Here is a 15,321-nt window from a genome sequence, read left to right on the forward strand (position 1 = left end):
CTTAACAAATGTACCTACTCTATCTAGACTTAGTCCATAGAGTTTAAAAGTAACACATCTGAATCCTTTAGTTGAGTCACACATTTTCTAGTTGGCCATACTGTCCTCTATCTCCCCAAACTCTTTGCTACATGGCAACTTCTCAGATTTATGCTACCAGCCTTCCATTCTCCAAAGTTTTTAGTGAATGAAAGTAAAGCAGGCTTTGAAATTACGTATCACCTATCATCAAAGCTGCTCTTTGTGCCCATTATGCACTGTACAACACTAAGATGTATCCGTCATAGTGTAACTTACTTATCGAGCCCCTTGGGATTGGGCAATGTACAACCTACATTCTGTTTCTAGAAGCTTAAGGGCATTCTCACAATTTTAAAAACGTTCTCAAGAGATCTTATTTTCACAACAGCTACTAGGTAAGATCAAGATGGATGTGATGTTTCTAGTTTATAGATGTGGTAGGAGGAACAGAGCTACTAAACCAGAAGTGTGGCCCCAACTATCTTGAAATGCAGATTGCTTAGTACCCTGTCAAAGGCAAGATTAAGATTCTGGATTTCCAGAGGCTTCTGATAGATCAAAAGCTGTAATAGAAATTACTACCTCAGCCTGAGCCGGTTTGACTCAGTGGATACCGCATTGGCCTGGTGACTGAAGGGCCCCAGTTTGATTCCAGTGAAAGGCGTGTATATTAGTTGCAGGCTTGATCCCCGGCCCTGGTCAGGGTGTGTGTGGGAGGCAACCAATGCGTCTCTCTCATACCAATGTTTCTCTCTCTGTCTCTCCCTTCTACTCTAAAAATCAATGAAAAAATATCCTCAGGTGAGGATTAACAAAAAATAAAGAATTTACTACCTCTACTACAAAACCATCGATGCAATGGTTAGGCTAGATAAACCCTTTACATGTACATGGAACTCGAAATCTTAAATGTTTACCAAGTATGTTTATACACGCATCATAACATTTGTTTATTAATGAATGGACAGGGATTATCATACCCACTGTGGAATCTTCAGATGCTGAATTGGAAGTACTGCCTCTAAAGAACTCCCTCCAAAGGTCTTAAAGGCAGTCTTATCAGTCTAAAGGAATTGTGGCAAAGTGCCACATTGGAAGTGATGTGTGTAAAATCCAGGGAGACAGTGATAGCCACTCAGCTATCAGTTACAGTTTCAAGATACTAGCTAAACATATACTCGCACATGCATGCACTCATACAACACATACACACAGTTCCTAATGCACAAACTAGTGGAAAGTTTTCAGATTGACAAGGTTGTCATTGGAAACGGAATGTGCAAAAATAAAGAGCAAAACAAACCCAAGTCCAACCACCTCGTTAATAGCTGAGGTCTTTATTTCAATTTGTATATACAGTAAAAGTGCTGCTGAGAATCTGCAGCAATCAGACAAAACATAAAATGTAATCCTCTCTCAACAATTAGCAGCTTAAGATCTATCAACTACAGTGTTAACGTTCACACATTCACAAGTGTCATTTCTGTACTTTTCAATTCGTGCGAGTTTTTATTCTTACACACTTTGATAAAACACACTTACAGTCTAGTAGTCAGTCCTACTGGGGATATCACTTAGCATACATAACACACAGATAGAAATGTTAACTCTTAAGAGCCACATTCAAAATCCCCAGTCTCATTGAGGGGTGGGAACCATAATTTTGCCTTTGTGAATTTGTTGACTATAGTATTTGGTTTTGTTTTGGATGCATATTTTCCAAAGCTGAAAGGCAGCTCTGTACTGAAACTCTCTCGAAATTCAGCATTTCATCTGACTGTACCTCAAAGGAATATGAAATTAGAAACAAAACCAAAGGTAGTTAAAGACACATGAAAATATGTTCATTATTAGGACATTACTAGCAAGGAAGGCTTAATCTCAGTATTTTCCTTATCAGATTTTTATGTCAATTGGGTGGAGGGGGTACAAGAGAGAGAAAGGGTCCCAGTCAATGTGAAGTGTAAAATTAAGGAGCCACTGGAATAGAAAGCGTCCCTTGCTAGGATGCACTGAGTATATACCAAGGAATTGAAATTGCAGCAGACATGTCCTTCAATTATCATAAAAATTGTAAAATATTAGTCATTCTATAACCTGAACATAGTCACCCAGGCTACCACAGCCTCAGGCACCACCACTGACAAGTAACCCAGGAATGCTTCATTTCAAAGGGAATGCATGTAGTCTTTAAAAGAGAAGATGCATTAAAATGATGGGAATTTTCCATCTATAGAACAATTGTTAAATCATTAGAGCAAGGTTATAGAAGAGCTTTGAACAGACAAGAGAATCCAAGAACAGTCACAATGCAAAGAAACTCAAAGGTAATAGGTATGGGCAGCAGAAAATGGGAAAGGCATCAAACCATATTCATAGTTACACATAGCATTAAATGCAAACAACTGTTGGACCTGCTGAACAATCAAGAAACAAGAGAGCTAGAAGGGCCATTACTGTGCCTGATCCAACCTGCAGGTCCTTCCTAGGACAGCTTGAGAGAAAATGGAAATTTAGCACAGGCATGTTTGGCTGGGAGATTAGGGGGCTTTCCAGAGGTAAAAACATTCCTTTGATAGAAACCATCCCAAGGCATAAGGAATAATTTAAATTCATCTATCACAGTGACTTCTAGTGCCCGCCAAAATTAGTAGCCTTTACACAGGTTAGGGGACACAAAGGTTCCATCTTAGAAAAACTGGCAAACTGTGGCTCTCTATTCTGAGCCTTAAGCTAAAACAGCAAGAACAAACTGTGCTAGTTCAACAAAGTCATGGTGTCCTTTGGCACGCCGGTCTAAAATCACTGCAATATTTTTAGACAAAGTTAACATTTTCAATACATCAGCTTCGGAACAATTTGTTTTTGGCCTGAACATGAATTGGTTCCAATTATTTTTTTAAAAGAAAAATCTCCCTTGTGATTAAAATAATAATAATAATAATAATAAAAATTCCACCCTGGTCCCTGCTCTGGGCACTACTTTTGAGAGGTCAACAGAGCTAACAGGTATGCTACAATCATCCAGGAATAGAATGAAGACTGGGATACCTGAGTTAAAATATCAAAATGATTATGTTAACAACATGCTGACTCTGAGAAAGCCAGCCTGCCAAAGCCACCAGCGGCTGGAGCCGTCATGTAAACCATGCTGTCAGACAGACAAGGCAATGCTAATCTGGTTTCAAAGGAATTTCCCGGGATAGGGGGAGACAGGCAAAGCATGTTCTCTTTTGGGGGCACATCATGTGCCCCTTGCTCATTACTCGGTTACACAGAGCTGAGGCTGAGGTGACTTAATGCCACAAACATACTTTCTAGATAAGCTCTAAAAGCCCAAGTTCCACCAAGATGATGAAACTGGTTATAGAAAGGGGAAGAAGTCTCAGTCCATTTTTCTAAACTGTCTATAAAAGTCCACTGAGCACAATTATGTTAATGTCAGTCTATATGACTAGGAAGCTGACAACACTTTATACACCCAAAGCCTGGGTCCTTCTAACCTGATATCTCCTTCTCTGCTCTTTAGGGAGAATCACCATCAGTTAATTCTCTCAGGCAGACAAAATAAAGCTTTGAAATTAAGGATGCAGAGGCCAAAATGCAGACAGAAGATTCATAATCACTTTGGTTTCAGTAATTAGGAGGTGTTAACAAATAAATTAAGGAAACACAAGGAATTATTATGACTCTCTTAGTCTCATTTTTCCCTAAAGACAGTTCAGTCCAAAGTCACTGAGTGAACATTCTCTTAGGACAAAAAAATCTCCATCCTATCAAGCTGGTTTGTGAAAACAACTTCTCCCTGCACACCCCTTTCCTCTCCAACCAAGCCAAGCCCATGAAGTGGTGGTGGTGATGGGGCAGCAAACAGCAAACAGCAGCAGCAGCAGCAGCCAGACAAGGGAGTTTAAGCTGCATCACAAAACAAGGGCATCAGAGGGCAGCATTTATAGCAAGTCTTCCTTTACTCAAACTGTTCCAAGACAAGAGGCAGCAGCACACTTAAATATCCACACATTTCTTCATTTAAAAACATCACTTCTTTATTTCAAAGGAATAAAGTAAAAGACCCTCCCAATCCTTTCAAAAAACAAAACAAAAAAAAACACAAACCACCCAATAATATTAACAATAAAAAATCCTATTAGAAACCATAAGGAAGCACTGAGAGTTTGAGTATTACATTCTTCAAGTATGCTGTTCGGATTTTTTTTTTTTTTAATTGATGACTATACACGTTTTTTAAAAAACCTTAAAAGTGCGGCCATGGGATTTTGCTTAAAATTAAGTATTTGGAGGGCTACTTCAAAATACTGTAGTAGGATTATGCAGTGATCCCGTGGGGCATGATGCTCTCACACTTGTATCCTAGCAAAGGTTAAAGGACCAGGTTCAAAAGCAATCATACTTTCAGCATTAGCACGAGTGGCCAACTTGGGTGAGAAAGCCAGGGAGATCCTTGTGTTCTTCCATGGACAAGGAAAATCCGCCCTGAATCCAAAAACTCAGACATGGAATGTGGTAGGATTTCACAGTAAAGTTAGTCTGGGAGGGGAGAGGTGGTGAGCCCAGACCAGGCAGGGTGTTAGGTTTGACTGGTTTCCCTAATCAGGTTTTCGCATCTTTTTAGTGGGTTTTAGTGCAGTTTTTCAAGCCACAGTTTAGATTCCCTTCAGTGTGCTCCAGATTGTTGGTTCATGGTAAAGGACTGTTTAAGATTTGCATCCCAAGGAAAATCATGCTACATAAAAATGATCCAAGAATTTTGCCCAAAAAACTTCTTGGATAAAATCTAAAAAATACTATTGCAATTGCGTCTCTTGAAGAAAAAAACATTATTCTAAATGTAAACAGATTCACTCAACTCCTTTGTTGTTGTAGAAAACTTCAGAGTAGGTAAGTTGCTGTCTAATTCTTTGCTGCATGCACTCGCCAGAGGGTAAGGGAGCACTGCCTTCTTTTGCCAGCATCATCTGGGGGATGAAAAGAACCGTTCCACATAGCTGAAGAGGGCATCCCAGTGCTTCCAGAGAAAGGCAATGAAAACCACAAGAAATAAAGTGCTGAACGTCCTGTTGCGAGTCTTCATAAGAGGAACCACGCAGTTGGCTACTGTGGAGACAAAGACCAAAAGAACTGCCATGACAGCCAGAAGAATGTTGATGAGTTTGCCCAGAAGGTTCCGGGCAGTGGCATTCTCCAGCCCTTCCAGCTGCACCACCTGCTGCTGCTGCTGCTGCAGCTCCATCTTGGAGATGCGGGTCTGGCACGCCTCCAGGGCCTCCTGTGGGCCAGAACAGGGAATAGTTAAATCTTTTGCTCACAAGTAATGAGTAGCTGACTTGCCCCTGGGGCAAGCCAGATGCATCTTGAGCTATGCCAATGATTTTAAATATACTAGAGAGTGACCACAGCATCATAGTAAAATAGAAGACTCCTTTGTTTCTCTCCTTAAATTTACAAATCAGACTAATATAATTAAAAAAACGATCCCCTGCTCAACATACAAACATGCCTAAAAGATCAACGCATCAGAACAGCTGAAGAACCCTGCAAAGAAGGCTAAGACCAGGGCGGGCAACCCAGAGGTGATGACAACTGTTGCTGGCAGTTGGGTGAAGCTATAAGATCATGAACTTGCCTCCCTTGTCCCACCCAACCCAACAGAGCCAGATAGAGAAAACTGAGATATCTTAAACAGTATAGCAGGGCTGCAAAATCATGAACATGTCCCTGCCCCATCCTGGCAGAGCCTAGTAGAGAGGCAGTAGAGACACCTCCAAAAACACAGTGGGGCCAGGGACCACTCGTAAAAAGAAGGTAGCTCTGGCCCTGGCCAGGTAGGTCAGTTAGTTGGAGTGTTATCCCAACTAAAAAAAAAAAAAGGACACATTAGACTCTAATGATTAGAGCAAAGAACATATTTGGTATTTATTGAACTTTCCATACCCAAATGACAAGAATGTACATTCTTTTCAAGTGCACACAAAACATTCTCAAGGATAGACCATGCTGTAGCACAAAAACCAATCTCAATAAATTTGAAAAGACAGAAAACATACCAAAGCATATTATCTGATCAACATGGTATAAAACTATAAGAAGAAAGCTGACAAAAACATGAATATGTGGAGATAAAACAAAATTCTGCTGAACTACTGGGTCAAAGAAGAAATAAATAAAACAAAAGATCAAAAGATACAGAGAGACAAATAAAAATACGACATACCAAAATTTGGGGGATGTAACAAAAATGGTATGAAAAAGTTTACAGTATTACAGGCCTATCTCAAGAAATAAGAAAAATCTCAAATAAACCACTTAACATTATACCTTAAAGAACTATAAAAAGAACAAAGAAATTCCAAAGTCAGTAGAAGAAAGTAATAAAAATTAGAGTGGGAATAAATGAAATAGAGAACAAAAGGATAATAGAAAAAAATAATGAAGCAGAGAGCTGGTTCTCTGAAAAGAAATAACTGACAAAACTCTGGCTAGACTTGCTAAGGAAAAAAAAGACTTAAATAAAATAAAAAATGAAAGAGAAGTTACAACTGACACCAGAGAAGTACAAAGAATTATGCAAGAATACTATGAAAGGCTTTATGCCACCAAATTTAATAATTTTGAATAAATAGACAAATTCTTAGAAATATATAGCCTTCCTAGACTGAGACATGAAAAATTGGAAAACCTAGCCGGGATCGGTTTGGCTCAGTGGATAGAGCGTCGGCCTGCGGACTGAGAGGTCCCGGGTTCGATTCCGGGCAAGGGCGTGTGCCTTGGTTGTGGGCACGTCTCCAGTGGGGGGTGTGCAGGAGGCAGCTGATCGATGTTTCTAACTATCTATCCCTCTCTCTTCCTCTCTGTGAAAAAATCAATAAAATATATAAAAAATAAAAAATCAATAAAAATTGGAAAACCTATTATAAATAGTCTGATCACTAGTAAGGAAATTGAAACTGTCATAAAAAAAACTCTTAAAAAAAAAATCCCAAAAATCCAAGAACAGATGGCTTCACCTGTGAATTCCACCAAACATTCAAAGAAGGTTTAATACCTATCATTCTCATGCTCTTCCAAAAACGCTGAAAGGAAGTAATACTTCCTAACTAATTTTACAAGGCAAACATTATTCTGATACCAAAACCCGGTAATAATAACAGAAAAAAGAAAGTAATAGGCTAATGTCTTTGATGGATATAGATGCAAAAATCCTAAATAAAATATTGGCAAACTGAATATAAGGGTATATTAAAAAGATAAAATATCATCATCAAGTGGGGTTCATTCCAGGGGTGCAAGGATGATTCAATGCATGCAAATTGGTCAAAACACCCTATTAACAAATAAAAGATAAAAATCATGTAATCATACCAATAGATGCAGAAAAAGCATCTGACAAGATACAACATCCACTTATGATAAAACACTTAATGCAATTGGTATAGAAGAAAAGTACCTTAACACAATAAAGGCCATATATAACAAACCCTCAACTAACATACTAAATGGTAAAAAAAAAACAAAAACTTTTCCTCTAAGATCAGGAACAAGACAAGATGCCCATTCTCACCAAGGCTATTAATACAGTATTGGAAGTCTTGGTCAGAGCAGTTAGGCAAGAGAAAAAAGAACAGGCATCTAATTTTGGAATGAAGAAGTAAAACTGTCATTATTTACAGAAGACATGATTCTCTATATAGAAAATCCTAAAGACTCCATGAAAAAACTATTAAAAACAATAAATACAGTCAAGTTACAGGATACAAAATCAACATACAAAAAACTGCTGCACTCCTATATACTAACAAAGTATCAGAAAAAGAAATGAAGAAAAAAATTTCATTTATAATTGCAACAAAAAGGATAAAATACTTAGGAATAAACTTAACAAAAGAAGTGAAGGACTTGTACATTGGAAACTACAACACAGTGTTGAAATATACACTGAGTGGCCAGATTATTATGATCTCTGAACGCATAATAATCTGGCCACTCAGTGTATATCCTATATAATAAAAGGCTAATATGCAAATTGTCCCCTCGACCAGGAGTTTGACCAGCAGGCAGGCCGGACCCCACCCATGCATGAGTTCATGCACCAGGCCTCTAATCTTATATAATAAAACAGTATTATGCAAATTGACCATACCTCTGCTACACCCACAAGCCACACCCACCAACCAATCAGAGTATGCAAATTAACCTCAACCAAGATGGCTGCAGCCACAGAGAGCAGGAGGGAGGCTTGTGTTTCTCTGACAATGGAAGAAGCCAAGCTTTCCGCCTGCCCTTGCCTACCTAAGGCTCCACTCTAGGCTACAACTATATAAGGTAAACAAATCCAAACAGAAATGGCGGCAGCCACAGAGCAAGCAGAAGGCTTGGCTCTGATCCAGGCTACAAAGTTTCAATTGTAAAAGGTAATAAATTCCAGATACCAGGGCCTCCTCTTGGGTTGCTGGGGGGCCTGGTTGGCCTGCAAACCACCATAGGCCCCTTGTTCAGGCCACCCCACGCCCCAAGAAAACCCCCACCCTGATCTGGGACACTCTTCAGGACAAACCAGCTGGCCCCCACCCATGCACCAGACCTCTATCCTATCTAATAAAAGAATAATATGCAGATTGACCATCACTCCAACACACAAATGGCTGCCCCCATGTGGTCAAAGATCCTGCCTCCATGTGGACACAAGATGTCCATTACAAGATGGCCAGCAGGTGGAGCAGTTGGGAGGCACCAGGCCTGCAGGGGAGAGCAGTTAGGGGTGACCAGGCCAGCTGAGGAGGGAAGTTGGGGGCAAACAGGCTGGCAGGGAGCAGATAGACATCAATCAGGCTGGCACAGGAGTGGTTAGGGGGTGATCAGGCTGGCAGGCAGAAGTGGTTACGGGCAGTCAGGAAGGCAGGCAGGCGAGCAGTTGGGAGCCAGCAGTCCTGGATTGTGAGAGGGATCCCAGACTAGAGAGGGTGCAGGCTGAGCTGAGGGACACCTCCCCCCACTTGCACAAACTTTGTGCACCCAGGCCTCAAAATTATATATATTAGATTATTATGATCTCAGAATGCATAATAATCTGGCCACTCAGTGTATAGGTTTAATGCAACCCCTATCAAAATCCCAGTGGCATTTCTCTTAGAAATAGAATTTTTAAAACCCTCAAATTTGTATGAAACCACAAAAGATCCCAAATAACCAAATCAATCCTGGGAATAAAGAACAAAAAACTATAAGTATCATACTTCTTGGCTTCAAATTATACTACAAAACTATAATAGTCAAAACAATAAGGTATTGGCAGAGAAATGGACAAATGGAACAGAACTGAGAGCCTAGAGATAAACCCACAGATATATGGGCACCTACTTTTCAAAGGAGCCAAAAACATATAATGGAGAAAGGAATGTCTTTAATAAATAGTGTTGGGGAAACTGAAAAGAATGAAACTAGACTGACTATCTGACAACACACAAAAAAATAAACTCAAAGTAGTTTAAAGGCTTGAATATAAGACTGGAAAACAATTAGAAGAAAACATAGTCACCAAACTTCAGGACCTTCATTTCAGAGGGGTATTTGTGACACCAAAGGCAAGGGAAGTAAAAGCAAAAATAAATTAATAGACTACATCAAACCAAAAGCTTCTGCACAGCAAAAGGAATAATTAACAAAACAAAAAAGCAACCAACCAAATTCTAGAAGGTATTTGTAAATGTTAACTACCGGGAAGGGATAAAATCCAAAATATACAAAGAACAACTCAACAAGAAAAAACTCCCAAACAGTCCAATTAAAAAATGGGCAGAGAACCTAAATAGATATTTTCCAAGAAGACATACAGACCAACAAATATATATGAAAAAATGCTCAATATCACTAGCTGTAAGAAAAATGTAAACCAGCCGAGACAGGTTTGGCTCAATGCATAGAGCGTCGGCTTGGGGACTGAAAGGTCCCGGGTTCGATTCCGGTCAAGGGCATGTACATGGGTTGCGGGCACATCCCAGGTGGGGGATGTGCAAGAGGCAGCTGGTTGATGTTTCTCTCTCATTGACGTTTCTAACTCTGTATCCCTCTCTCTTCCTCTCTGTAAAAAATCAATAAAATATATATTTAAAAATAAATAAATAAATAAATAAATACACATAAAAAAAAAGAAAAAAGAAAAAAGAAAAATGTAAACCAAAACAATGAGGTAGTCAGAATGGCTATTATCAATACAACAAGAAATAAATGTTGCATAGGATGTGGAGTAAAGAGAATTCTCCTATACTGTTGGTAAAAATATAAACTTGTGTAGCCACTATGGAATATAGCATGGAGGTTCCTAAAAAAATTAAGAATTAGCCCTAACCAGTTTGGCTTAGTGAATAAAGCATCGGCCTGTGGACTGAAGGATCTTGGGTTCATATCCTGTCAAGGGTATGTACTTGGGTTGCAGGCCCTGGTCCTGGTCAAGGTATGTGCAGGAGGCAACCAATCCATGTATCTCTCTTACAACGTTTCTTGCTCTTTGACTTTCTCTCCCTTCCACTCTCTAAAAGCCAATAGGAAAATATATTTGGGTGAGAATTAATAAACAAATGATGAAATATTGCCATTTATAACAAGATGGATGGATTTTGAAAGACTTATGCTAAATAAAATAAGTCAGAAAGAAAAAAACAAAAAACCATACCATTTCATTCATATGTGGAATATAAAACAAAAAGCAAACAAACAAAAAAACAAAACAAAACAAATAAACCCATAGATACAGACAACAAAATGGTGGTTACTAGAGAAGAAGTGGGTAGGGGGAGGACAAAGAGAGTAAAGGGGGTTAAATACAAGGTGACAAAAGGAGTCTAGACTATTATTCACCTAAACTAGGGGTGTCGAACTCAATCAGAGAAGGGGCCAAAATCCAAAATCCAGCCTAAATCGCGGGCCGAATGGTTTACTGAACAGTCATAAACTGTCATTGTGATGGAAACGCAGCGGAGTGCAGTGATGACAGCGCAGTGCGGGCCACATTGCAAGGCCTGGCGGGCCTTGTGTTTGACACATGTGACCTAAACTGTCCTCCATTGCATTCCTGTGGGATGGTTCACAAGAAGCCATTGATACAATTAGATTTGTTTGAAAATTTTATGGACAAGATCTCAAATATACAATGTTTCTTTTTTTTTATAATTTTACTTCTTTTTCATTTAAAAATTATTAAGTTGCACAAGACACACCTACTTGTTCACCATAAAAAATTCAAATAGGACACATACTTTCTCTTGATATTTTCCTCAATTCCAGCCCCTGCTCTTGAAGTAAATACTGCAGTTTGGTTTGTTTTCATCCTTTCACCTATGTTTTAAGTGTATACAAATATGTGCCTAGAGAAATGGAATTCTTTTTTTATTTTCTATCATAATATAGGACTGTCCACGCTTGCCTCTTTCACTCAACAGTGAGTCTTGTCAATCTCTTTATGTCAACATGTGGAAATCCACCTCAATCTTTTTAACTGATGCAGGTAATTTTATAGTATAAATATGTCAGCCAGTTCCGTATTGGAGAGATTTAGGTTATTTCCAATGTTTCCACTTTAACAATGGAGATACACCCTACCAGGTGTTCTTTTACGCCAAGTAAGTCCCTGACATCAGTGGAAAGGGCTCTCTACAGAGAGTACTTCCCCCTTTTTAAGATTTACTGATCTGTGTAGAGAGGATACTATGCTCAAATACTAGACCAAATACTACAAGTGATCTGCTCCCCTTAAGGCTATGACCTTCACCCATTAGTTTTTATGAAATTTACCATAACACTCAGAGGATCGAACCTATTCCCTTAGGTCAGATATCCTCCAAAATTCAGTATTGGTGGAATCCTAGGTTTTTCTGATCTTGGTTTCAATAGGTCCTGGTTTCCTAGGATTTGAACTGAAGGTCAGGCAACTTCAGACTGCAGCTAGCTGGAGAATGGACAAAGGATACTTCCAGATCCACTATGAGCTTGGGGGGGAAAACTAAAAAATAAATAGAATTCCTGGCGCCTGGACAAGAAAATAGCAGGGCAAATAATATAGACATTCTCTTGATTCTTTTAGGCTACTGTAATACAAATTTCCTGGTCCTTCTCCAAGACTAATTTCAAGATGTTCACATTAAATAACCAACTGTTCCCTTAGAAATACCTCCCAACTGGACGAGCAAAAGATAAATATTCTATTTTCCCACAGAATAAACTAGAAGGTTACTATGAGCCTTATACAAGATTGCCTTGTGGTATTCTCACAAACTGCCTAGCAATGTACCTCTACAAGGTTTTGACTTGGCAGCTAGGACAAAAGCCCCCTTTGCTACAGAAGATCGGCAAGATGGCCATGAGACTTGTCCGCATAAGCAGTAACTAACAGATGTAGTGCATATGGTTTCCCATAGGCTGAGACTATTTTGAGCCTAAGAAACATTTCCCAGTAACCCAAGCAAGCATATCACCTTCAAATTGCATAGATTTTTGAGAAATGAAGAGCAGGTATATTATAGCTGGTATTGGTTTCTTTTGATACTCTAACCTCCCAACCTTTTCCCCCTAAACTTTTTATTATGGTAAAATATACCTAACACAAAATTTATAATTTTAAAATGTACAATCTAATAACATTTAGTACATTCACAATGTTGTACACTACTATAAAAATTCCAGAACATTCTCATCACTCCAAAAGGAAACCCGCTGCTCCTCAGCTATCACTTTCCAGTTCCCTTTTCCACAGCCCCAGGCAACCACATATCTACTTTGTCTCCATATGTTGGCTTATTCTGGGCATTCCATATAAATGGAATAATATAATATGTGTCTTCTCTAACAGGTTTCTTTTAACTGAACACCATGTTTTTCAGATTTACCTATGTTGTAAAATTATCAGTACTTCATTCTTTTTCTTTTTTTGTTAAAATATACATAATAAAATTTATCACTTTAACTTTTTAAGTATAAAGTTCAGTGGTATTAAATACATTCATATTGTTATGCAACCATCACCATCATCTATCTTATGACTCTTTACATCTTGTAAAACTGAAGCTCTATACCTATTTAACAACAATCCCCCATCCCATATTCCCTAGTCATTGGCAACAATCATTCTATTTTTTTTAATCTTTTGCTTTTACACCTGGATCCTTCATGCTAACCTGGATGTCCCGGGCCCGTTCATAGGACTGATATGCAATTTTCTCTTCCATGCTGGCCAATTCCTGCTTCAAGTTCAAGATTTCATTCTGATGGAGCTCTGTTAGATCATTTAGTTGTTCTTCTAATCGTTCACATCTAAGAAGGGGGGGAAATTAAAAATTTAGGCATTCTGTATTTTCCTGGTGTTATTTACCTCTAATCCCCAAACTCATTCTGGAAAGGAATAAAATAAAAGCACAAAAAAGTTGAGTGGCCTGGTTTAACAGGGAATCCCAGTGGGTACAGCACTTTCCTAAAATGGGCAGTTTATCACAAGGCCATATGATAGTGGCAACATAACTCTTTTACATTCTTCTTTACACACAGTATTTACAGAAATGCCAGCAACCCTGGTTAGCTTTGAGCATACCTATAATAAATGAGGCAGTTCTTTTTCTATTCTGAGTAGCATATGGGAGAAGTGAAAACTCGAGTACAATTAAGCAGGTCTCATCAAAAGATAAACAAGCACATAAATGGAAACTGATCAAGCAGTCCCAGTAGCATATTTTGACACTGGACAGGTCACTCACCTTGATGCCCATGATTCACAGCTCATCATTCCCATGGTCAAGCACAGTGTCAAGGACATCTCAATCAACACATATTTACTGAAAGCCTGATGTGTGTCAGGTATGTTCAAAGTACTGGGAATATTGTGGTAAGCAAGATAGAAACTTGGCCCTCAGGAGTTTACATTCTAAAGTGGAGGTGGAAGAGATGAGGGAGAGGCAGAAAACCCAAGACGATGGCAGAAAGGGATAAGTAATCCAGCATCACTAGGGGTACACAGCAGAGCACCTGGTGGCTGGTTAAGATGGAAGGCCTCTTCCGGGTTCAGCACTCTTCAACAATGAAAACTGAAACTTGAATGATGATATGAGTAAGTGCTGTGAAGATGGGGGTAGGGGATATATTAAAGCAGAAGAAATAACAAAAATGAAGTTCTCAAGGTGAAAAATAATCTTCATAAGTTTGAGGTGTTCATTGGAACACCTTTTTAAAACAGGTGTTCCAATGTGTCAGTTCCTTGGGATTTAAGAAAAAGGAATGTAGGCCTGTGTGACTATAGCTGAGGGAAAATGAAGGGAGATGAGATTCTTTGGGAGCAAGGTGATTTTATTATTTTATTTATTATTTATTTATTGTCTACAGTTTTACATATGTCTCCTTTTCCCCCAACTTGACAACAAACACCCCCTCCCACCCCCGCCGCAGCCATTCCCACCCCAGGCAAGCCCCCACCACCCCAGTGTCTGTGTCCATTGGTTATGCTAATATGCATGCATACAAGTCCTTTGGGAGCAAGATGATTTTATTTATTTATTTTTTAATATATTTTATTGATTTTTTACAGAGAGGAATTGAGAGGAATAGAGAGTTAGAAACATCGATGAGAAAGAAACATCGAACAGCTGCCTCCTGCACACCTCCCACTGGGGATGTGCCCACAACCAAAGTACGTGCCCTTGACTGGAATCGAATCTGGGACCTTTCAGTCCACAGGCCGATGCTCTATCCACTGAGCCAAACCGGTTTTGGCGGGAGCAAGGTGATTTTAATTCACCTTGTATGACTAGCACTAGGATTACATATAAGAGAGCTTATTCTACATAAAGATGGAACCTGGGCAGGGCATCTAATGACCCATGGGACTGGAACAGGTTTAAAGAACAATAGCAGAATTTCTACGTAGAAAAGAGGATGGGTAAAGGACAAGAGGTAGAAATGTATTAGGATAATTTGAATAGTGAATCTATATTGGAGGAAAAAAGGGAAGTTTGGTCTTAAAAGATAGGCAGGTGAGTGAGGATTCTGGAATAGACAGTAGATGGGTCCAAAGCAGATTGCTGAAAGGGGAAAGGGTGACATGATGAACATAGTGTTTTAGGAAAATAGGTTATATATTAGTGGTGAGGAGGACAGACTGGGGTAAGTTGTGTGGAGTCCCAAGAATCAAACAAAGAGCTACATAGGTAAGAGAAAGATTGAAGACTACACATTTAAAAAGACTAGAAAGGAAATAATAAACACAGTCCCAGCTTATGGTGACTAGAATGGAAGCCTCTGTCAGAC

At 39.1% G+C, this 15,321-nt stretch overlaps 1 protein-coding gene across 10 annotated transcripts in view; it reads right to left on the reverse strand.

Moving 5' to 3' along the window:
• Positions 1 to 1,324: 1,324 nt before the first annotated feature.
• TMCC1 (transmembrane and coiled-coil domain family 1) overlaps positions 1,325 to 15,321 on the reverse strand; it is a 110,544-nt gene continuing 96,547 nt past the window's right edge. For all 10 annotated transcript variants that reach the window (XM_036431189.2, XM_036431190.2, XM_045579207.1 and 7 more), the window contains 2 exons: positions 13,206 to 13,341; positions 1,325 to 5,308 (listed from right to left, as the gene is read on the reverse strand). In XM_036431189.2, coding sequence (XP_036287082.1) covers positions 4,994 to 5,308; positions 13,206 to 13,341 — 451 coding nt within the window. In that variant the 3' untranslated portion in view covers positions 1,325 to 4,993. The remainder of the gene's footprint in view (positions 5,309 to 13,205; positions 13,342 to 15,321) is intronic.

Source organism: Pipistrellus kuhlii, unplaced genomic scaffold, assembly GCF_014108245.1.
Source record: "Pipistrellus kuhlii isolate mPipKuh1 unplaced genomic scaffold, mPipKuh1.p scaffold_m20_p_11, whole genome shotgun sequence".
NCBI lineage: Eukaryota > Metazoa > Chordata > Mammalia > Chiroptera > Vespertilionidae > Pipistrellus > Pipistrellus kuhlii.